This window comes from Sus scrofa, chromosome 13, assembly GCF_000003025.6.
Source record: "Sus scrofa isolate TJ Tabasco breed Duroc chromosome 13, Sscrofa11.1, whole genome shotgun sequence".
In the NCBI taxonomy this organism is placed as follows: Eukaryota; Metazoa; Chordata; class Mammalia; order Artiodactyla; family Suidae; genus Sus; species Sus scrofa.
The window spans coordinates 25,159,559-25,183,108 of NC_010455.5; the positions used below are offsets into that span (position 1 = coordinate 25,159,559).

The 23,550-nt window shown below is 39.1% G+C and overlaps 2 protein-coding genes across 6 annotated transcripts in view; one reads left to right on the forward strand and one right to left on the reverse strand.

Annotated features, from left to right (window-relative positions):
- LOC106505576 (basic proline-rich protein-like) lies at positions 1,824-9,291 on the reverse strand. The gene is made up of 4 exons (XM_021069211.1): positions 9,284-9,291; positions 4,909-5,329; positions 2,415-2,516; positions 1,824-2,318 (listed from the first exon to the last, which is right to left on the reverse strand). Exons 1-4 carry the CDS (start codon positions 9,289-9,291, stop codon positions 2,289-2,291), a joined length of 561 nt encoding a protein of 186 aa, XP_020924870.1. The 3' UTR covers positions 1,824-2,288.
- Positions 3,992-23,550, forward strand: part of CTNNB1 (catenin beta 1) — a 44,765-nt gene continuing 25,206 nt past the window's right edge. For 2 of the 5 annotated variants that reach the window (XM_013981492.2, XM_005669377.3), the window contains exon 1: positions 3,992-4,884. The gene's annotated coding sequence lies outside the window, so the exon portion shown is untranslated. 5 annotated transcript variants of the gene reach the window in all.

Here is a 23,550-nt window from a genome sequence, read left to right on the forward strand (position 1 = left end):
GCCCCAAAGCACACTATAATTTTCTATCTCTGAACCGATTTGTGAGAGAATGGGTAACTGAAATTAGCAAAGAATCACCCCACACAAAGATGGCGCGTGCAGAATTTGTGAAAGCGAAAAAGAAGACGAAGGAGAAGCAACAGAGGGACCGAATACTGCAGTGCTGGGGTGGTGAGTGTTTGGATGGGGGCGGGGAAAAGCTGCAGTTTTCATGAAATAATAAGGTGGGGGAAAAAAGGCATACAAAGAGTAGGTTTTTCATTGTTTGTAAAATATAAACACAGATGAATTCTGTCTTTGGTTTGTTCATGCTTTTCACTCTGCACAGCAGGGATGTTCTTAAGAAGTTGCCCTCTGCGAAATTTCACTAAATGGGAACCGTGGACCCTGCATGATGGGATTATAATCACACCAGCCACTCCTTTTACATAATTTTTTGTTTAAGATCCAGTAAGACTCCCTGTTTTTAATATATATAAAGCAATAGACCTGGATATGTCGATAAACTGAGGGTTTGCGTCCCTATAGCCTAGTGCAAGCTAAAACAAAACACCGGTGGTAGCACATCTACAAATCTCAATGGATTCAAAAACAATATGAAAATTTTTAGCTGACAAGAACATGTCTGCTGCCTGCAGTCCCTGCAATAGCTCACCATGTTGCCTACTAACCGAAAGATCAAAAATTATCGATTTCATGGCGCTGCGTGCTCTGGAAAGAAAAAGCTACTTTAAAATTTGCATTGTTTAAGAAATGAGTTAAAAGAAAAGAATCATTTTTTTTTTCCTGAACACTCTGGAATGTGAAAATAGCTTGTTTTAATCTTATCCATGATTGACTATAATTCTATTATTTTTAGCAGCTGGAGTCCAGAAATGATTTTTTTCGATGAATTTAGGATTTTGCCGCAGTATACATCTGCAGTCCCAGAATCCTCCGGTAAGTTAATCCTTCTTTCGATGGGAAACGCCTTTAGCCTTCTTGTGAATGAAATATCTGCAACCATTTTGAAATTTTTAATAGAGGGGTGTGTGTATGTGTTTGTGTGTGTGTGGTAGGGGGGTATGTCTCCAAAGCACGCTTTCTTAGCAATGCAGCGGTATTTGTCTTAGTTCTTAGAAACATTGGGAAACATATACCTTTGTGCTCTTTGAATATCATGGAGATGTCTCCATTGCCTCCCCTTACACTTCCTATGGTAGCCGTTAAAATGTATTTCCTTAGTATGGCAAAGACTGTTGTGTCAAACCAGTGAAGGCCTGGAGAACACATAACTCCAAGCACGAAGAGTGTTCCTGGCATAACTGAAGCGGCCATGAACATAACTACCTCTGCTACTGCCACTGCCACCACCATGGCCATCACCTCCCACCACCTTCACCGCCCCTCCCTGTTCAGCAGTGCACACCAGATGCAAGCTTTCCATAGTGGCTCTCCGCCGAATTTGCCCAGTGGGTTCCTAGATTACTTCTGTGTGCAAGAATAGCCAACCATGTAGTCTGACAAGAGGTATTTACAACTGAGCCTGTTCAGCTGGAAAGAAATCAAAAGATAACACTGAACCCTGAGATGATGGATTGCAAATCAAAGCCCCAATCCATAAATAGCCCACTTGATGAACTGCTAACTGAAAAGCTGATCCTGATTATTGTCCAGTGTTTGCAGGCTGTCAAAAAGAAGTAATTTTTTTTAACAAGACTTGAGAGTCGGCATGCATTGTTTATAAATGCATGGAATATTATTTAGTCTTACCTTTCTGCTGAGAGAGGATTCTTCCCAAGGAGATTCAGATTGTCCAGAAGAGACCACACCCTCATTTCACTGTTTTCTACTGTTTCTGTTTATTTTCAAGTAGGGCTTATTACCAGTTACAATTATATGTTCATTTAAGAGTCCTAATCAAAAGGAACCAGTCATCTATTTCTCTCTTTAAAGGAAGCTCATTGTCTTAGTGCTCAATAAATGTTTAATTAGTGGATTTGATAGAATTAACTGTCCCAAAAGTGAACAGGCCATCTTTGCAACGTGGGCTTGATTCATATTTCTGTGGGAAGTGAAGAAACAATCTGGGCATTTATTTCTTTGGCTAAAAAGTGGTTCAAAAGCATATGTTTTAGTGAAGGGATGCAGTACCTTCAGGTTCCATGGAGCAACTGCATGATGTGCCAATGGTCTGATATCATGACAAGTAATGCTTTCACTGTTAAGCCAGCTGGAGACACTTTTGGTTTCTAGGAACACAGCCTGAAATTTAGAACCATTTGTCTTCTGCAGTTTCACAAAATGGATTAATATATGTCAAACCCAAATGGCTGGATCTAGAAGGTAAAAAAAGATAACCAAGTGTTTTTTCATGAAATGTATTGGCCAAAGTCAATTCTTAAAAATCATTTTCACAAAATCACTTATTTTACCAACTCATCAGGAATGCTTGTATTTCTTGTTGGTTTACTATCTGTCTTCATTGCAGCGAAGCTATTCATTTCATATTTTTGGTGAGGCAATTGGAGCAAATTCTGGTTTTGGGGAGAAGCAAATAAAAATTCTGAGCAATCTGTTAAATTTAACTAATTTGTCTTAATTTAACTAGTCACCCAGTAATTCTTTAGTATATTTCAAATTTGAAGGGAAAAATAGCTTGCTGCACTATTGCAAATTTTTCATTTCCTTTATGAACATGTTTGCTTAAAGTATGACTAGAGACTTTAAATATTAATTATAAATTTAGATTGAGATATCTAAATTGAAAAAATGCTTCAATTATTTTGGCATCCAATAGAGAAATGTAAATATAGAAGAGTTTTTATCCTTTAGATGTTCTAATAGTACAAATATTTCTTAACCAGTTTTAACGGTGTGTCTTATTCAGCAAAACAAAAACAAAACTGAACATAGAAAAAGGAAACATCTATAAAAATTAATATTTATTAGTCATCTGATTTTAAATATATGACTTTAATCAAATCAAATATATATTCTTTAACTCTATATGAACATTAATATTGGGGATCAGTACCGGAAAAATGCCGTTTACACTTTTGAGTTCATATTCAAAACACTGCTTTGATGAAGTATCTTTTTCTGTTCAGTCTGTTCAAATTATGACCATTCGGTTTAACCATCCGCTACAGTTAATTCTACAGAATTACTAGCAAAGACACAAATGAGAAAGTCATTCTAGACAATGGATCTCACGGAACATCATCTTAGTGTGCAGACTTTTTCCACTGCAGGGGCCCATGCTATGGTGATAGATAACAGTTTAACATTACCTCGGTGTGTAGTAAAATATCTTTAAGATGGGGGAAAATTGAATTACTTCAGGAACATGTTGGCCCTGTTTAGCATTAGCTATGCCTAAAAACTATATAGCCTACTCCATGAGTGAATGAGTAAATAGGTTTCCTGTCTGTACCTATGCATAAAGACCTATTGTTTGCATGCATTAATTACAGGGATAAAAGCCTGAAGATAACTTTCACTGTTGCTTTTTGTATGCTCTTCATTGTTTTGAAGGAAAAATAAGCATACAATAGACTAGACAAAGTGAATGGATCATAATTTTTTCATCTTTGACAAATGCCAATCTTGCTGGATTACAATGGAGACATTTCGAAGGGAAACGAAGACCCAGCTTCAGCCTATTAGGACGAATTAGAAAATGTTTTTAAGAATAGAAAATTCGTTTTTAAAAATTAGAAGCTGCCTGATAGCTCCTTCCATAAACAACAACTTGGATTTCTCAACTAAGTAATATCTATACATGAACTTCCTCCGAGGAAAAATCCTCCCCCAACAAATTTATTGATACTTAGTAAAGTGGAACCAGATAAAATTGAAATCTGTAAGAATTAACCTAGTTGACAGGGCTCTAGAGCTAGTCCATTTCTATCAGTCATTTGTTCACAGTAGGGACTAAGGACTTGTTGAATTGCGGGCTAGGCGCCCGTTCTAACACGAGTTCAGTCTTTGGGATTGGGTTAACAGGAGGCTCGGCCCGGTACTTCACTTCCAGATTCAAGCCGGTAGGGATGCGGAATCTACGATTCAGACCGTGGAGGTAATGTGCGGCTCGGCTAGGAGCCAAGTCCTGCAGAGAGCTTGGGGCCCAGACCGCAAAGACGGCGAAAGCACGATCGCGCCGGGGTCCCTCGACTTGCATAGGGGCAGCAGCAGCGCCCGGCAGCGCCGGGAGCGGGCGGGCCCCGACCTCAGCACTGCGGTTGGCCCGGTCCCGAACTTCCGCCCTCCTGGGACCTGTGCCGCTCGGCCTCGTAGGGCCGGGGTCCGGGTGCCGCCTCCCACGGGCAGCAAGCGGCCAGTCCAGCGTCCGCTCTCTTGGCACTGGACGAGTGAGAGCCGGGGGGCTTCGGGATCCCGATAGTGGAGAATTTCGGGGTCGCCCTCCCCCAGCCCATCCCGGCCCGCGGGTGCCCTGGCCGCCCCATCTCGGCCGACAGCGCCTTGGCGGATCTGTCCTGCGGTCCCGCGCGGCCCGGCAGCCGCCGGCCTCTAACCCCCGGGAGCGCCCGAAGAGCTCGCAAGCGCCCCGCCCCAGCCCGAGGCGGGCGGCTCGGCGGAGCGGGGACTACTTTCCGCCGCCCGCCCGCGCCCCGCCCCTTGTCCTCGCGCGGCGGAACGCTCCGCGCTGCGCCGCTGGCGGCAGGATACAGCGGATTCTGCGCGACTTATAAGAGCTCCTTGTGCGGCGCCATTTTAAGCCTCTCGGTCTGTGGCAGCCGCGTTAACCCGGCTCCGGGAGCTGAGAGCGAGGGGAGGCGGAGACGGAGGAAGGTCCGAGGAGCAGCTCCGGTCTCCGCCGAGCCGCCACCGCAGGCCGAGGACGGTCGGACTCCCGCGGCGGGAGGAGCCTGTTCCCCTGAGGTGCTTGGGTGCTCCTTTCCTTACCCTTCCGGGGCTGCTCCCGCTCCTCTTCGGAGCCAAACTTCGTCGCGGGCGCGCGGTCCCGGCGGCGGCTGGAAGCCGGGCCCGGTGCAGCCCGGAGGGCCGGGGTGGGGAGCTGGGGGCTGACTGGGGGCGCCGGGGAGGCGGCGGGGGCGGGCCCGGCCCGAGGGGCGGAGGGCGGCGGCCGGGCCCGGGTTCCGGTCGCGCGGCTCTTTGGGGGCCCCGGGTTTGCCGCTTGCGGGGAGGGGGCGCCGCGAGGGCGCGTTCGGGAGCTCCGTTGTCTGGCGGGGGATAGTAGGGGGGTCTGTGGTTTCCGTCCCGGGCTCCGGCCGCGGCCGAGTTTGGGGGAGGGACCCTGCGCCTCTGGATGCGCCGGGGCCGGGGTGGGGGGCGGGGTGGGGACGGGGGACTCCGCCTTCCGGGCCTTCAAGGGGAGTTGGGGTACAGGCGCTGGGCCTGGGACCCGAGGTCCCATCTGCCATGAGGAGAGGACCAGTAGACTTTCTCTTCAGAGTCCCTCTTTCGTGCTTAAGGACGAATTAAGAGAATCGTTAGTATTATTTTAATGCTCTGCTGGTGTGTTTGGTTTTGGCTCCTGTTTAAATCGGAGCAACTTTAAACCGTAGAGGATCCAAACTATTATTGCAGACGGAGCGATGCTCCAGGAGGAGTTGCACAAATAAAATCCATATCTAGCACCTTTATTTTCTTGTACGGTGCAGGTGAGTGAAAGCAGTGTGCAAGGAAGGTCCTGGGAAAAATAAGGGCGAGGGCGACTGGCTTACTGTCTCTTACCAAGTGACCCGCCGGACTCAGCCTCTGACTGCTTCGAGAATTTTGTTCGTGGAAATTCTTTATTTAGATAATTTCATGCCAGCTAAACTTGATTTTGAGAGCACTTTCCAGCGAGATGAATTTTTCCCTCGCTACGAAATTGCCCGAAGGAAATTCAAGCGTTGCAACTTCGTTCCGTGTTTTGTCTGGGGCGAGGACTTGGAATGCAGTTTCGAAGTTCAGTTCTCAAAGCCCGCTACTGGATCCGCTAAACTTGAAAGCTTTGGCAGTTGGGTGTAGTTGATTCCTTCGTTTTCAGTTCCCTGTTGGAGGGAGCATTGTCTCCTACTTTGTATCTTCCAGACATCTGTGGTCTCCCCTCCCCCCCGAGTTTGTGAGTGGTGAATGAGGAGACTGGCCTGCTGGTATGCAGAGGTCCGCAAAAGGAAATCGAGGAGTGGTTTTAGTGAAACGAGAGCTTTGTGTCGTGAATAGTGGTGGCTTAGACTAGACAGCAACTTGAAGCGACGGCTAGCCTTTGATAAAGTCTGGACTGATGTTTTTCAGATCGCTGAGTTATAAAGTATTTTGTCTGGAACTTAGGAAGCCATTTCGTTATTGTCCCTTGGTGTGCATTCAGTACCTTCAGCTATCTTCACCTTAACTTGTCTTCAGAAATGTTGGACATAGCTTGAAATATTATTTACCATAATGCTACTGTTTAGTATCTGCTTAAATCAGTGACAAAAACATACTTTGGAGGGTTTTTTGTGGGTTTTTTTTTTTTTTTTTTTTTTTTTGTCTGAACTAAGGCGATGGCTGCATTTATTTTACTTTTACATTTAAACCCACAAAATCTCTGGGTTAAAAAAAAAAGTGCCATTAACGTTTGAGAATATCCTTGCACAAAATTTGATTAATTTGCACCCAATATTCATTACTTTGACCTAGTCTTTGTTCTAAAGGCCATGTACAAGGCCCTAAAGTGATTGCAACAGTAACTCGAAAAACTTGCAGAAGACTCTTCTATAGGATTAAAGGAATGCTGAGACTATTCAAGTCTAAGGTCCTTGAGGGGGAAATAAAAAAACTAAACTAGAAAGTTTAGTATAGCATGTAGCTTAGAGCCCTTGTGGAGTTCTAGGCTTAGATTTTTCCATAGGCTAGAATAATCATTTAAGATAGCTTTCAGGAAAAACCAATTTTTAAAAATAAAGTGGCAAAAAAAAGGACAAAAAAGAAACATTTAGCAGTGTTCAAGTGTCAATAGGTATTCAAGAGTTTTCTTTTGAAACGTTATCCGACTACTTCCTCTACCAAGATAATTATGTAGAAAAGTATGGATCCCAGTATTAAAACATAAGCTGAATTGAACTTCCTACTGTTGCCAGTGATGACTGGAATAAAAATTATCCATGTAAGTGAAGTAGTGTATTTTTGTTTTCATAGATACTTCCCTCCTCCACCCCCCCCCATAGGAAGGAAAACATGAATTAGGCATATTTCTCTAAGGGTATTTTGAGATTTGGTCTTTCAGGAAAACTATCTGCAAATACTGTTTTTTTTTATTGGGAGGGGTGAAAAGAGGAGCAGAAGTATTATTAAAACTGGGGATGTGGAGAATTCAAAAGTTTGATTCTCTGTCATTAAAAGTAGCAGTGAGATTAAAACCCTAGATATGGACTATATAAGTATCTTCAGCCAGTGAAACTTGTGTTATTGAAATAATACATCTATCCAGTTACAATAGGATTTTGTTTCTCTCTTCATGATTTACTAGTTACTGATAATAATTGTAGAGGAGTAGGTGGTAAATTTTAAGTTTGTACTTTGAGCTAGGGTGGAAGCATGCTTGATTGCCAACCCAGGACAAAAAAGGATGAATGCATTTAGAGCAGGGCACCTTCTAATAAAAAGTATTGGCAACTCTTTAGTGCTCCAAATTATTGACTTGTGTGACAGTGGTTGTGAAAACATTAATTGGTTAACTTAGTTGTATTCTTTTAAAAAAAGTTATTGAGAAAACTTAGTCGTATGCTCATAGCCTGCTTTTTTACTGGAAATATGGTATCTTTTTGTTGAAACAGCTGACTAAAAACCTTTTTATACCATACAAATAAATAGTAAAACATAGACTGTGAGCTATTTTCTCATTAGTATAGAGCATTTAGCTATGGCTTCTTGTACCCTCATTGAGAGGATACTGATTTGCAGAATCAGTTCTGATTCTCTAACAGACTTTTGCTTATGTAATACTGTTCTAATCATGATGTAATAGATAACTAGACTAATAGGCTAAAATAAATGTATACTTCTTAAGTTGCACAGAAGGAAAATATGTGATTTTTGTTGCTTGCAGATGATTAGTAGTTAACTTGTGTACTTTTTCATTGCTTAAACTCTGGAGAAAGTTCTTTTATTTCCTCTGTTTACTTAAGAATGCTGCTTTTGTGTTTTATGCAAGTCTGAGCTTGACTGAATTTGAAATCCAGGTCTTTCTGTTGAGTTCTGAATCCTGCTGTTCTTGAAGTGTGTATTTAATGTGCTTTCTCCCTAACGAAAAAGTCACTCTAGGAACCCTTTTTAGGGTTTAACTATCTTTTTAAATTTGTTAATTGTGGGCATCTCTTTCTTTTAAGAGACATTCCCCTCACCCAAAGTCTCCCTCAAACCTGATGTCGCTGAGTGAGAATAGAGTTAGGGCATGTTTTCATTGCATGCTTTGGTCATGTTGAGTGCCCTCCAGTGGATATAATGTAATGCTTGTGTTTTTTTTTTTTTTTTTTTTTTTTTTGCTCCTGCAAATATGAATGGTTTTGATGAGAAAGCATCAATCAGTAAACTTTTAAAATTCTAAAATAATTTATTCATATTAATTCTGCTAATAAAAAGATTGGCATGCGAACACATCCTCTCAACCATTATTTGCAGAAGAAAGGTCAAAGTTAAATCAGGGATTAAATTTTATTTGTCGCTTTAAATAGTGTAATAATATCAGCTTAAATATAACATAATTATAAACCAAAAACTCAATATAATAATTTTAGGGTAAACAGTTCTAATGTTTATCCATATTAATGAATTATAGAAACTAAAAGTCTCAGAAAAAGGTAACAAAGAAGTGAATTGTTAATTTGTCTAAAATCTGTTACACAGTAAAATATGAGTAAGTCCTCAACTCTTATATTTTCTGGGAATATTATGTCCATTAAGAACTGGATATCAACAAAGCTAGACGCTCTTGAGTCAACTTGTGTGAATTCTGGAGTATAATGCCTAGTTACTATAGGTTCTCGTTTGTATAGTGTTGTGATACACTATACCAATATTTTGCCCTTTAAATTTTTCAATAAAAACCTTCTTCTGTGCTTTTTTGTTAAAGTTCGTGCTCTTTCTATTAATAGCATTCTTTTATGAGAATACTTTTGTCAAATCAGATTCTGATTAGTAACAGAAATAAGGCCTATTTTAAAATAGCTTTTAGAAGTCACATGGCCATTTTATGAAAAATTATCAGAGTTTAGAAAAAAATTTTTCAACTTTGTTTTCCATAAATAGGTGGTTGAAATGAAATTTAGAGGTTGATGGGGGGAGTATCACTTACTGATCCATTTTGCTCTTGGAATTCAGTATAATTTTGTGGAAATACTGTTAATGTCTTTTGACTAAGAAATATATTTTTGTTATCTTTTTTAAAAAATAAAGCAAGAATGCCTCAATTGTTCTATGTAAATGGCTATTTTAGAGTGAGCTGTGATCTTTCATAAAGGATCCTATATGGAATAAATAATGTCCAAGTCCATAACTAGTATTGGAAGCATTTATTGTCTGTAGGTCAAATAGCATATTTACAATTTTCCAAGATTTTTATGAGATATGAGAAAATTTGAAAATTATGTACATTTTACTTAAAAAAAAATTCCACCTCTTAGGGACCTAATTTATCTCTTAGAAATTGGATACTTGTCTTCATTTGTGTAGCATACAACACTTTGACATTCAGGATAAGTAACTAAAGTAAGATTGCTATCATAAACCATAGAGGATTGATCTTACATGGCAGTGGGAGTAGCTACTCACTGTCTCCTGGGCCAGGCAGGTATGGGGACCCTGTGGACTACAACAAATTGGAGGACACTTCTCATCTAAGCAACCAGTCTTCAGCTCCAGCCATTGTGTGGGAAAGTACGTTTCCACATCATCTGAAAGTTTATTTTCTCTAAGATAACAGGAAATCCAGATTAATGTGCATCCCATAATTTGCACACATTGGTGAATGAAATTTGTGTTTTAAGACACTGTTTTAACACAAATTAAATACATCTGTTGGCAAGATACTGCCAGTTTGTAACATCTGTAGTAGTCCATTTAGAGTAGTTGTTTATAATCATAATTCTGCTAAATGAATAAAGGTAATAATTGTGTATGTGTATACACACTATGTGTATATATATGTATAATTTAGGAAGTAAGACTTATTAAACTATTAGGTTTATATCTGGCACTTGAAAAATGCCTTGTATCAATTAATTATAGATTTGGAACTTAAAATAGGTTCCATTATTAACTTTGTGAAATCTGAGAAACCCACACTTCTAAGTTTAGGAATAGGACAGATTGGGTCAAGGAAAAGGAGGAGAAATAACTTGTTCATTACTTAATCATCTTAAATACAGTTTTTAAAAGTGCATTCTTAAAAGAGGGCTCAAAACTTAATCTCTGAAGACACTTAAAATACTGGACAAATTCTGGCTGTGTGCACAGAGTTATGTCAGCCTGAAATTTTATTGATGTCTTTAAACTCTGTTCTGGTTTTCAGCCAAAGTCTGCATTTCTGTGATTAACTATTACCAGACTGATCGAAAACTGAAAAACAAAGTTTAGATAGTGAAAAATTAATTGAGTATTAGTTTTATTTAAATTAGTGGCTTCTTCCTATTTGACCAGAATCAGTTTATGCAGGCAATTAAATAGATATTGGTTGAATCTTTTACAGCTAGGACAAGGTTTTTCATTTCCAGAATTTGAGAGCTTGGGTATTTAGTCTTCACACTACATGTTTAAATGGTAAATTGTGTTTGAACTGACAGTGCAAAGCATAGGCCAGAGTTGGTTTTAAAAAAACGTCATACTGAAAATAGTGCTGTAGACTGCAGTTGTTTTTATATGATATGGAATAGAATGCAAGTCAAACTGATCGGGGTGCTTTTCACAAAACATTTATCCTAGAGGTGTCACCCCTTGGCCTGTCCCACAATCTCATATAACTTTACAGAGCCACTGTAAAGTTTCTCTTGTAGCAATCCAGAAATTTCCTGCCTCTTTTCTTTTGAACTTGTTGAAAAGCCACCCCCCCCAACAGTTTGAAGAGTGTAAACAGCTGGATAATGCTTCATAGCAGTGCCCATTTGTTTCCCTGTTCATTTCCATCTATTTCTTCACTACTATTTCCATGGTTTTACTGTGATTCCAAAACTCACATGTTGCTGGACTGATGTTTTTAACTGATTTAACAGATGTGTTAGATAATTAGTTAAAAATTGGGGATGGAGGAGATATTTTTAAGCTCTTTAAAATTCTTTCAAGTTCATCAGTTCTCATGGCATACAAATGGTATTTGATAAATCGTAAATGCTGGTCGCTGATATGCTTGAAAGTAAAAGATGTGCTCGTGCTAAAGGGTTAGTTAATAAATTCATTAACAGGATTTTATGGTAGCTAAAATAATTGTGATACATATGTACACACACACTTTATTGTACATTATCCATATAAAAATGTGAGAAGTTAGATTTACTGCAAAATTTCTTAGGATGATTTTTTAATTTTTATTTTTTGTCCTTTTTTTGCCTTTTCTAGGCATATGGAGGTTCCTAGGCTAGGGGTCTAATTGGAGCTGTAGCCACTGGCCTAAGCCAGAGCCATAGCAACAAGGGATCCGAGCCATGTCTGCACCTACATCACAGCCCACAGCAACGCTGGATCCTCAACCCACTGAGCAAGGCTAGGGATGGAACCCGCAACTTCATGGTCCCTAGTCGGGTTCATTAACCGTTGAGCCACGACGGGAACTGCTGAAGATGATCTTATTGATTGTGATTTGCTTCACTATGGCATGGTTGTGAAGCTCACTCCATTCTTTTTTAAAGTATAATGAAGTGGTTTGGGGGTAAGTATAATGAAGTGGTTTGGAGGTAAGGGTGTAGGGAGTGAGTCTGTCTTTGAAGTTTTCCATATACTAGATGAATGACACATGTGTAAGGGAGGAACAAGAGTTTCTTCAAGTATTTTTCAGTGCAACTAACTATGGAGATTTTCAAGTAGAGTTCTGTTCTCTTGTGTAGAAAGTGCTGAGGTGGACACTTAAAATCTTTCATGAGCTACTGAAAGAATGTAGCAATGTCAGAGCTTACTTTCTACCTAACAGTTCAGTTAGATACAAAAGTAGACACAAAATAAATGTTATATAAAAAACATAATGTGCTGACATAGTACTCTTTAGATAGTCATAAGGTTTAGTCTTTCTTGCATTTTGCTTAATTTAAAAGTTGTTTTAAAGTTTGTTTAGTTTTTATTTTATTAATTTTTAAATTTGATATCTCTGTTGGAAAAGCCACATGAGAATATGAAGTGAGGTTTATATTCGGTTTATATTGTTCTAAATTTTACTTTTTTTTTTTTACTGCCACACCTGTGGCATATGAAAATTCCTGGGCTTGGGATGGAATCAGCTGCAGCTGAGGTATTCACCACAGCCATGGCAGCATTGGATCTGAGCTGCATCTGTAGCCTCCCCCACAGCTTACGACAGTGGTGAATCCTTAACCCACTGCATCATCACAGAGACAGCGTTGGGTCTTTAACCTCTTGAGCCACAGAAGGAACTCCAATATTATTCTCCCTTTGGTTTTGAGTGTTCTCTGTAGTCCATTTATGTAGTAAAATACATTTTGTTTCTGGTAGTTGTCCTGTGTAGGTCACTGTTTCCTGCCTTCTGATGGTGTTTTTGCTAGGTCCTGAGTCAGAGTGCCAGCCAGTCTATTTCCCATAGAATGAAAAGTAAGAGGCTAGAAAGAGATTAGAAGCCTGGAAGTCACTCATAAGGCAGAATAATGATAGTCAAAATACTAAAGTTGGGGAGTTCCCTGGTAGCCTCTTGTTTAAGGACTCAGCATTGTCCCTGCTTTGGATCGGATTACTGCTGTGGCCCAGGTTTGATCCCTGGCCCAGGAACTTCTGCATGTAAAATTGGATTTTTTTTTTTTTTTTTTAACATTCTTGAATCATGTTTGAAGAATGCCCTGACTATATGCTAAAGGGCCTCAGGTTTCTCCTTATTACCATTATACCCCAGATCATATTACGTTTCTCTAGAAAGCCCTAAGACAGGAAGACTGTCAGCCTTCTCTTTGCTCCTCAAACTAGTCCTGTCCCCTCCTTCACCTCCTTATCATCAATCTGCATGGAGGGTCCATTGTTATATTGGAGGGAGCATTATAGTCTAGTCAGAGGCCAGGCCTAACAAATGCCTTTTCAAGGGCTTTGTTCTTTATTTTTGCCTCGCTCTTCTGTGTGCATTAGCCCTTATACCTCCAGACTCTAATCCCATTGGCTTTTTTTGTCTTCATCTCCTACATTTTATAATTTCCTGAATCTATTCATGTGCCTTCTGGAACTCATAGTCCTTAGCAAATCCTTTTTATTGTCAGTCTGTCCGGGAATATTTCCTTCTCTTTCTTGCTCCAGCTGAATCCTAGCCTCTCCCCTGATAGTGCTGCTGACCTGGGAGCTCTCTCAAGTGGTAAATGTTTCCTTTTGCACATCTTTTATTGCTGAACCAAGAGGTAGAGTGTCTTCCTTATAACTCATTGTCATTTCTTGACCATTCTTTTCCAAAACTTTGACACTCATTCTGTCAAATTATACACCCAGGACCCCTCTTTATTTCAGTCATCTGCCAACTTTCCTGGGTCATTCCCCTCTTTCCTTGAATGCTGTTAGTTCTGACTCACTGTCGTCTTTATTTCTGTTGTAATTCTTGGTTCTTAGTGATATCAGTGCCATTAGAGCAGTGATACTCTGAAATGTCACCTGATCTGTGAACCAGTATGAATTGCAGTAAGGAGTTTGTGCCCAAATGTATATCACTTATGTCATTAAGTTCACTGTTGAATTCAGCTGACTTTTTTTATAGCAAAACTTTTGATGAAGGAATCAATGTGTTGATTTATATAATCTGGCACAAGCTCCTTAGGGTGTCTTGGTCTGTTCCTTTGAGTAATACTGATGTAGAGGATGCTTCCCATATTCTGACCTCTTAGTTCCTTGATTTCTTCTCCAAGTGAGCTTATTTTTCAGTGTGATTCAGCCACCCTGTATTTGAGTTTCAGCAGCTCTTCAGCCCCACTGAAACTTGCACATTGTTTATCCATATAAGCTTTTCAGTGTCCCTCACTCTCACTTCTACCCAACTGAAATTTCATGTTGAATCATATCACTTTCTTATATACACTCTCAACAACCTTGTCCCTTGTCTGGCTTCATGCCTGGTGGTTCTTGGTGTAAAGAAGTTCCTGGAGTTCCTGTTGTGGCTCAGTGGTTAACGAATCCAACTAGGAACCATGAGGTTGTGGGTTCGATCACTGGCCTCACTCAGTGGGTTAAGGATCCCGCGTTGCCATGGGCTGTGGTGTAGGTCGCACACGTGGTCGCTGTGGTTGTAGTTTTGGCCAGCAACTACAACTCCGATGAGACCCCTAGCCTGGAAACCTCCATATGCCACGGGTGTGGCCCTAGAAAAGGCAAAAAAAAAAAAGTTCCTTCATTCTTCTCTTCTCAAATCTCCTAACACCTCTTCCGCCACTCTCACACCCCCATTTCTATTTCATAAAGCATATTGAATAACTAAGAATTCCGGAATGTTCCGACATCAGTGACTTTGTCCTTTATCTCCACCTTTGTCATTTGGATAAACTGTTGTGTTCAGAGATAAGAACAGCCAGCTCATTTGTAAACTAGATCCCATTCCCTCTTGCTCTCAAGAATATTATTCTGTCAGTCTCCTTTCTCCTGCACCACTGGTTTTTCCTTCTCTACTGACTCTTCCCATGAGCATACAAACAAGATACTATTTTTCTCATTTACACAAAAAATCTTCATGTTTCCCAGTCTGCGTCTCTTTTGAACAAAACACCTTGAAACAATTGCTTGGGTACACTCTCTCCCCTTTTCTTTTGAACCCCTACCGGTGACCTCCATGTTATAAATCTCCAGACTTCATCTCACGTAACCTCTTGGTAGCATTTGGCACAGTTGTTTGACGAAGTTTAATTTGGCTTCTGGGCCACCACATCTACTAGCAGATTTTCTTCCTCCTTCATTGTGGTTCCTTCTTAGTCTCCTTTGCTTTTTCTGTGACTCCTGTGTTGAAATGGCTGAAAATATTACTCAAACTTAAAACTTTGCTATTCTTGACTGTCTTTCTCTCACTCCATATCAAGTCCTGTTTGAAAATTGTGTCTGCTTTCCTAAAATACATCCAAATTCTAGGCATTTCTTACCATGGCATTTTATAGTCATCCCATCTTAATCTTTTGCCTGGATTTCTGCAAAGGCCTTCTAACTGGTCTGCCTGCATACATCCTTGTTCTCCTTAACTGTATTCTCAACAGAGTAGCCAAATAATTCTTTTGAAGTAATAGATCTGTAACTTTTCAAAAACCTCCAAGGACTTATCTCATTCTGTAAAAGCTGAAACTCCTGTGTTGGGACTATTCTATCACCTACTACTTTCCTCCTTTCACTTGTCATGGAAATAAAACTGAAAGGGGGCAAGAAGAAAGAGGAGACCAGTAAAACACCTACAGCAATCATCCAGGTGACAGGTGATGGTTAGGGTAGTAGCACTAGGCACAGAGTAGAAACAGTAGGCTCTGCAAACTCAATAAGAGTGCAGTTCTTCTCCAACTTCCAGTCTCCATTCTTGCTTTATGTTTTTCTTAGCCCTCATCATTAGCTAACATAATAGATATTTTATCCTTTTCCCCCTTTTTCTTAGCCTCCTAGAACGTAAGGTCTAGGAAAATAGGTGTTATTAGACAGTAATTTAATAAGTTTTCTTACTGTGTTCTTCCCAGTGCCTAGAATTGTAGTACATACTAGTTGATCAGTAAATACGTGTTAACTGAAAGACTTTTAAACTTTATTTTGGATCATTCCCACTAGCATACAAATATATTCCAGACCTGGAGTTCCCATCATGGCTCAGTGGGTTGAGAAGACCTGACTAGTATCCTTGAGGATATGAGTTTGATCCCTGGCCTCATTAGAGGATTAAGGATATGGCGTTGCTGTGAGCTGTGCTGTAGGTTGCAGACATAGCTCAAATTGCATATGGCTGTGGCTGGCAGCTGCAGCTCTGATTCGACCCCTAGCCTGGGAATTTCCATATGCTCCAGGTGCGGCCCTAAAAAGACCAAATATATATATATGTACTTCAGACTTTTGCAGAGGTGGTTCCTTCCTGTCATTTATGGCTCATGTCAGATTGAGTTCTTCCTTGTCACTACCCATTTTCACTTTATCATATTCTGCTCTTTTATTTAGTTTGTGGCACTTAATCATACTCTGAAGAAACATTTTACTTGTTTTTTCCCCCGTCACAGTCTTGTCCTGATTTTGTATGCCTGTACCCAGAACAGTATTTGGAAGTTATAGGTGCCAGTAAAGTTTTGCTGCATGGATGAATATTCTGGAATCGCACAACCTTTGTTTTTATTCCAGCTCTTTATTCCCTTTAATTTTTCTGTTCTCTTTCACAGAGTGAAGGAGATATCCTATGGACATGTCTCCATTTTTCATCTTCTATTTCAGTTTATGTTCCGCTTTCATTGCTTCAGTATACATGTTCTTGCTGAGCTCACTATTGCATCCCCATGCTAACCAGTCAAAGAAGTGCTTTTAGTCTTGCTGGACCACTCAGCATTTGGTGCATTTTTTTTTTTTTTAAACTTCTTCTGGAACAGCATTGTCCAGTAGAACTAACTTTCTGTGATTTTGGAAATGTTCTACATCTGTGCAGTCTGATGTGCACCAGCTACACCTGGCTGTTGAGCACTTGGAATGTGGATTAACCCACTGATAATGTGATTGATAAGCTAAATTTTAATAAAATTTAAATGTAAATAGCTATGTGTGAGTAGTAGCTACTGTCTGTACTGGACAGTGCAGTTCTAGAAATACTCTCCTTTTTTTTCTCATATTGCAACAAATTCGGTAAATATCAACCTATTTCCTCAAGCCAAACACCTACGTGTCATCTTTAATTCCTCTCATCTAATTTAATTTCCCCCATCTACTACAACCAGTCCATCAACATCCTCTTTTTTTCTATTTACAAAGTATTTCTCTAATCTAGCTATTTTTTGTGCCTAGTGCTGTTACCCTCGCTTAAGCCACTGCCATCTGTCACCTGGATTGTTGCTATAGTTGCTTTACTGACTTCTTTTCTTTATGGTCCCCTTTCAGTTTTTAAAAACTTACATAGGCTCTTGTTGTTCACCTGCTTATAATCTTAGGTGGATTTCCAGTGGCACTTAGAGTGGAAAAAAAATGCATTTTTTCACAAAGGCTGGAGAGCTCTACATGATCTGGCTATTTTCAACCTCATTGCAGTCGCCCTTTCCCACTGTAATTGAACCACTATGATCTCAAGATTTAGATTTTAAAAGATGATGAGGTCCGAAAGATTCTGGGTTTCTGCATTTGATTCATTATTTTTGGAATGTTCCTGCTCTTCTCCTTACATTTTGGCTCTTTTGCATTTTTCTTTAGGTCTCAGCTTGAAGGTGTGGCCACGAAGTAAAGCCTTCCACTTGTCCATGTATCATTCCACTCCCTTTTCCCACTTGTTGCTTAGTTGTATACACTTAATCACACTTTGTAATTGTTTATTCAGTCATTGCCTCTCTATCAAGAATGCAAAATCATGTTTCTTAATCACCACTATATACCCAGAGTCTACTACTCCTTGGTATGTAGTAGTTTAAAAATTGTTGAATAAATGAAGTCTATACATACATTGCATTCATGCTGTTGGTATTGCTGTATTGTAACTACTGAGTTAAGTGAAGGAATTGTGGGAAGGATTTCTAGTGGAACAGAAAAGTCTCTTGATTAACTTCGAAATTTGGTAAATTGAGAATATATATCAGTGGGGCATTCCTATTTAGCTCCGGGTTATGTCATTTATTGGTGTATTTTTGGGCTCGCTATAGAATAGAGATTTAGAATTCCTTGAAGTTATTGGTATTGAGGTAACAAAAGCAGTAACATTTTGAAGATAAAAACTTCCTAGCTTACTGTATGTTCCGTAATATTCCATTACTTTTCCTAAATGTAAGAGAGCCTCATAATTATAAGACCTAGTACTATGTGTAAGACTGTCAAAGGCAGCAAGATATCCTGCTTGGGAGAGTACCGTAAACTTGATGTGCATGGTGAAGGACAGAAGATTGCTGAGAATTAAGTTAGAATATGTGCCGTCTTAATGAATAGATGCTTCTCAAGGAGCTGATATTAGGGTTACTCCGTGGAGTCAGGTTTATAATTTTTTCTTTTTTGTTTGTTTTTTAGCTTGGGTTACTAACTAATGTACACATTAGTCTACATTTGTGACCCTTTGCTCTGGAGATAACAGCATTGGCAATATGTATGGTACTTTAAAAAGTAATATAGTGCCAAGGTCTTATCCCCACCTACTGATAGAAAACCATGGGGATGGAGCTTGGTCATATGTTTTTTTAAAGTTGCAGATTAGAGCCTTTGGAAGGATCTGGTTTTCATTATAAAGGTTTCTCCAAGCAAGCCTGAAGACCTTTATAATAAATTACAAATTTAAAAGGGGAAATTGGATGAAGGCAGTCAAGAGGTACAGACTTCATGTTATAAAACAAGTGAGTAATAGGGATGTAATGTACAACATGATAAGTATAATTAACACTGCTGTATGTTATATAAGAAAGTTGCTAAGAGAATAAATCCTAAGAATTCTTGGCACTAGAAAGGTTTTTTCTCTATTTCTTTAATTTTGTTTCTGTATCTATATGAAATGATGGATATTTGCTAAATATATTGTGATAATCCCTTCATGATGTGTGTAAATCAAATCATGATGCTATATATCTTATACAGTGTTATATGTCAGTTATAACTTAGTAAAACTTGAAGGAAAAACTATGTATAAACTCTGGGGGGGGGGGGGAATGCCTGTTTGAAGATGCCAGAGAGCAGTCGAAAGAAGACAAGTTTGAGGAGATGTCACTCACTGGGTGACATCCATGTATTCAAGACTTCACTAATGAGAGCAGTCTTTTTGGTACAGGATGATTAAAACTCATAAAGTATCAGAGAGAGAGGAGCTCAGGGTTGCCATGATGGCTAGAAATGAAATGGTGTGTAGGTAGATCCAGAATGGAGGGAGTCTCAGAGGGGAGCTTTAGAATCTACCTATAAACTCACTTTAAATCTTTGGCTGATCCCAGAACTGTGTGTGTTGCAGGGTGGAGGAATCCCCAGGAACTCAGTTTAAAGCAATACATGGAACACTGAAAAATATGAGCAAAGATTTTACCTTCCTCCCTTACAATAAAGAAGTGTTTAGAGTTTGAGTCCTGCCAGGTTGGGGGGAGTGGTCTTGGTATACACCTCATGGTTTTCCTTTCTAACCAGAGAAGGGTCAGTCACACCTTAAGAGCAAGGTATTCATTAAGTCTTTTAAAATCTGAACAAAATCCCTCCTAACAAAGTTTAAGACCAAGATGATTTATTTGCCTTAAAGAAAAACTCAGTGCTCTTTGGAAAAAAACTCCAAAAAACCAAAGTCTCCATTATATCCAGTACACCATAATGTATGCTATATACAATCAAGAATTAGTAGACATGTGAAAAAATAAGAAAAAAAAGTCACCAAAGATCAAGAGAAAAAAACATGGTGAAATAACCCAGATTTTAGGATTTGCAGACAAAAATAAGACAGGAGGCATTCTCTCTTGGCTCTGCTGGCATGCACACTGCTGTGGCAGAGGTTTGATCCCTGGGCTGGGAACTTCTGCATGCTCTGAGTATGGCCAAAAAAATTAAAATGAAAAATAATTTAAAAAAAATTACTTTTGGAGTTCCCTGGTGGCTCAGTGGGTTAAGGATTCTATGTTGTCATTGTTTTGGTTAGGGTAACCACTGTGGTGCTGCTTCAGTCCCTGAAACTTCCACATGCTGCAGGTGTAGCCAACAACAAAGAAACAAAAAAGGAATAAGACCAACATATAATTTATAACAAATGAAATAAATCCTGTTTATAAAAAAGCTCTCAAACTGGGTTAAGAAAAGATTACATCCAACTTCATATTCAATATATGAGGCACATTTAAAACAAAAAGATTTTAAAAATAGAATTAGCAAAAACAGCAATATATAAAACTGAAGTTACAGTATTTTTTTTTAATCAAAGTCAATTTGCTATAAGGGATTTAAAATCTTTGGTAATCTGTACACTTTTACAGAATTTGGTATTATATCGACATCCATTGGTATCTCCATGAAACATTTAGTTAAAAAATTCTTCAGAAAACACATTTGGTATGAAGATAGGTAGTACAGTTGACCCATGAAGAATGCAAGTTTGAACTGCATGTGTCTGCTGAAATGCTTTTTTCCCCCAGTCAATATAGCTGCCTGTATTTTGATCATTAATTAATAAAAACAACTTTTTTTTTTTTTTTTTTTTGGTGCAGCATATGGAAGTTCCTGGGCTAGGGATCAGACCTGTGCCATGGCAGTGCCCTGAACCACAGCAGTGACAATGCCAAGTCCTTAACCTGCTAGGCCACCAGGGAACTCCTTTTTGTATTTTTTTTTTTTTCTTGTTTTTGTTTTTTGAACAGTGAGTAACATTTTTTATGGGGGAAAAGGCAGGCATATATTGAGGTCATATTCTACTTTAGCATGTACCAGATTTTAGTGGCCTGAAATTTTTTCCCAAGCACATGGTCTTGATGTGGCTTTCCTATATCATTTGGTTCAGTGTCATTTTTTTAATATAACTTGTTTTTGAAGATATTTAAGGGAAAAAAGTATAGATTTTTCTTAGTAACTTAGTAGCCCACTTAAACCCTTTCTGTTGTTGGTCTTCACATTTAGGTTTAAGGTACTTAATTAAAGTGTAAACTTGCCTTTGGTTTGTTCTTAGTAAAAATAAGGAATAAACAGATGAGGGGTTGGTGAACTGCTGCCTATCACCTGTTTTTGTATGGCTCTAGAATTAAGAATGATTTTTACTTTTTTTTTTTTTGGTCTTTTTGCCATTTCTTGGGCCGCTCCTGTGGCATATGGAGGTTCCCAGGCTAGGGGTCTGATCGGAGCTGTAGCTGCCAGCCTACGCCAGAGCCACAGCAACATGGGATCCGAGCCGCATCTGTGACCTACACCACAGCTCACAGCAACGCCGGATCGTTAACCCACTGAGCAAGGGCAGGGATCGAACCCGCAACCTCATGGTTCCTAGTCGGATTCGTTAACCACAGCGCCATGACGGGAACTCCTGATTTTTACATTTTTAAATAGCTGCTAAAAAAATGAAAAGGATAATATTTCGTGAGACATGAAATTTATGAAATAAATAAATTTAGAAAGCCCAGAAATAAACCCAAGCACCTATGGTCAACTAATCTATGACAAAGGAGGCAAGAACATACAGTGGAAGAAGGATAGTTTCTTCAGTAAGTGGTACTGGGAAAACTAGAAAACTACATGTAAAAGAATGAAATTGGAATACTCTTAAACACCATATACAAAAATAAACTCAAAATGGATTAAAGACCTAAATATAAGGCCAGATACTATAAAACTCCTAGAGGAAAACATAGGCAGAATGCTCTTTGACATAAATCACAGCAACATCTTGTCTGATTCACCTCCTAGAATGACAGTAAAAACAAATAAACCCCGGACCTAATTAAACTCAGAAAGGTTTCGCACAACAAAGGAAACCATAAACAAAATGAAAAGACAACTCACAGAATGGGAGAAAATCTTTGCAAATGATTCAGCTGACAAGGGCCTAGTCTACAAAATAAACAGCTCATATAACTCAACAACAACAAAAAACCCAATTAAAAAATGGGCAGAAAACCTAAATAGACATTTCTCCAAAGAAGACATACCGTTGGCCAGTAGGCACATGAAAAACTGCTCAACATCACTAATTATTAAAGAAATGCAATCAAAACTACAATGAGGTACCACCTCACACCAGTCAGAACAGTCATCATTAACAAGTCAACAAATAACAAATGCTGGAGAGGGTATGGAGAAAAGAGAACTCTTCTTCACTGTTAGTGGGGATGTAAATTGGTACAACCACTATGGAAAACAGTATGAAGGTTCCTTAGAAAACTAAATATGGTCCACATGGTCCAGCAATCCCAATCCTAAGCATATATCTGGAAAAAACTTTCATTCAAAATGGTATGTGCATCCTTATGTTCACTGCAGCACTATTCACAATAGCCAAGACATAGAAACAACCTAAATGTCCATCAACAGATAAATGGATTAAGAAGATGTGGTATATATACATGATGGACTCTGCCATAAAAAAGAACAAAATGATGCCATTTGCAGCAACATGGATGCAGCTAGAGATTCTCATACTAAGTGAAGTAAATCAGAAAGAGACAAATACAGTATGATAGTAGTTGTATGTGGAATCTAAAATATGGCACAAATGAACCTATCTACAGAACAGAAACAAAGAGAATGGACTTATGGTTGCCAAGGGGGAGGGGGAGGAAGTGGAATGGACGGGGAGTTTGGGATAAGTAGATGCAAACTGTTACATTTAGAAGGGTTAAGCAGCATGGTCCAACTATATAGCGCAGGGAACTGTGTTCATTCTGTATGAGCAGAACATGGATTACTATGCTGTACAGCAGAAATTGACATGACACTGTGAATCAACCATACTCTAATAAGTTTGCTGACTTCTGTTCTAGATAGGTTATGTTGTTCACAAATGAATCCTTCCTGTTCCTAAAGACATTTAAGAATTCTCTTAGGTTATGTTTAATTTGTTGGCTGTCTAAGCCTTTATATTACAATTTATTGTTCAGCTGCCTACTTTTATTTTTTTAATAATGATTTTTTATTTTTTCCGTTATACCTGGTTTACAGTGTTCTGTCAACTTTCTGCTGTATGACCCAGTCACACATACATGTATACATTCCTTTTTCTCATATTATCATGCTCCATCGTAAGTGATTAGATATAGTTCCCAGTGCTATACAGCAGGATTTCATTGTTTATCTCAACTGCCTACTTTTAGAACATTGTTCTTATTTTTAGCACATTTTTTTCCATCAAGTATTTAAGGGCTTAATCTGTGTAAGCACTTATAGAAACAATGAGGAACTAAAGGTATAGTCCCAAGCCCTCACAGAGTTCACTCTTTGAGGTTTTTTGTTTGTTTGTTTTTGTCAGTGTGCTAGAATGGTGGGGAAGGGAAACTCTTATAACAAGTGGAGAAGGGAGAAGTTGTTTTGGGATATTAAACAATGCATTAAATTATTTTTGGAAGTCATTAATGTCCTAATCCTGCCTGTAGCCTGAACTTAGAGATAAACATCTAGAAACTTTCTTAAAGTAAAATCTTCCGTTTCCTTGGCATGGTATACTCATGTTTGAAAATCCTGCGTGTTCTTATCAGCATTTGTGCTAGTCACAGAGTCAAGTATGGAGCATGTGGTGATTCAGATCTTAGAAGTTTTTAAAATTATTTTTTTATTTTTTTGTTAGGGTTACTATTCAGAGAATGTGGT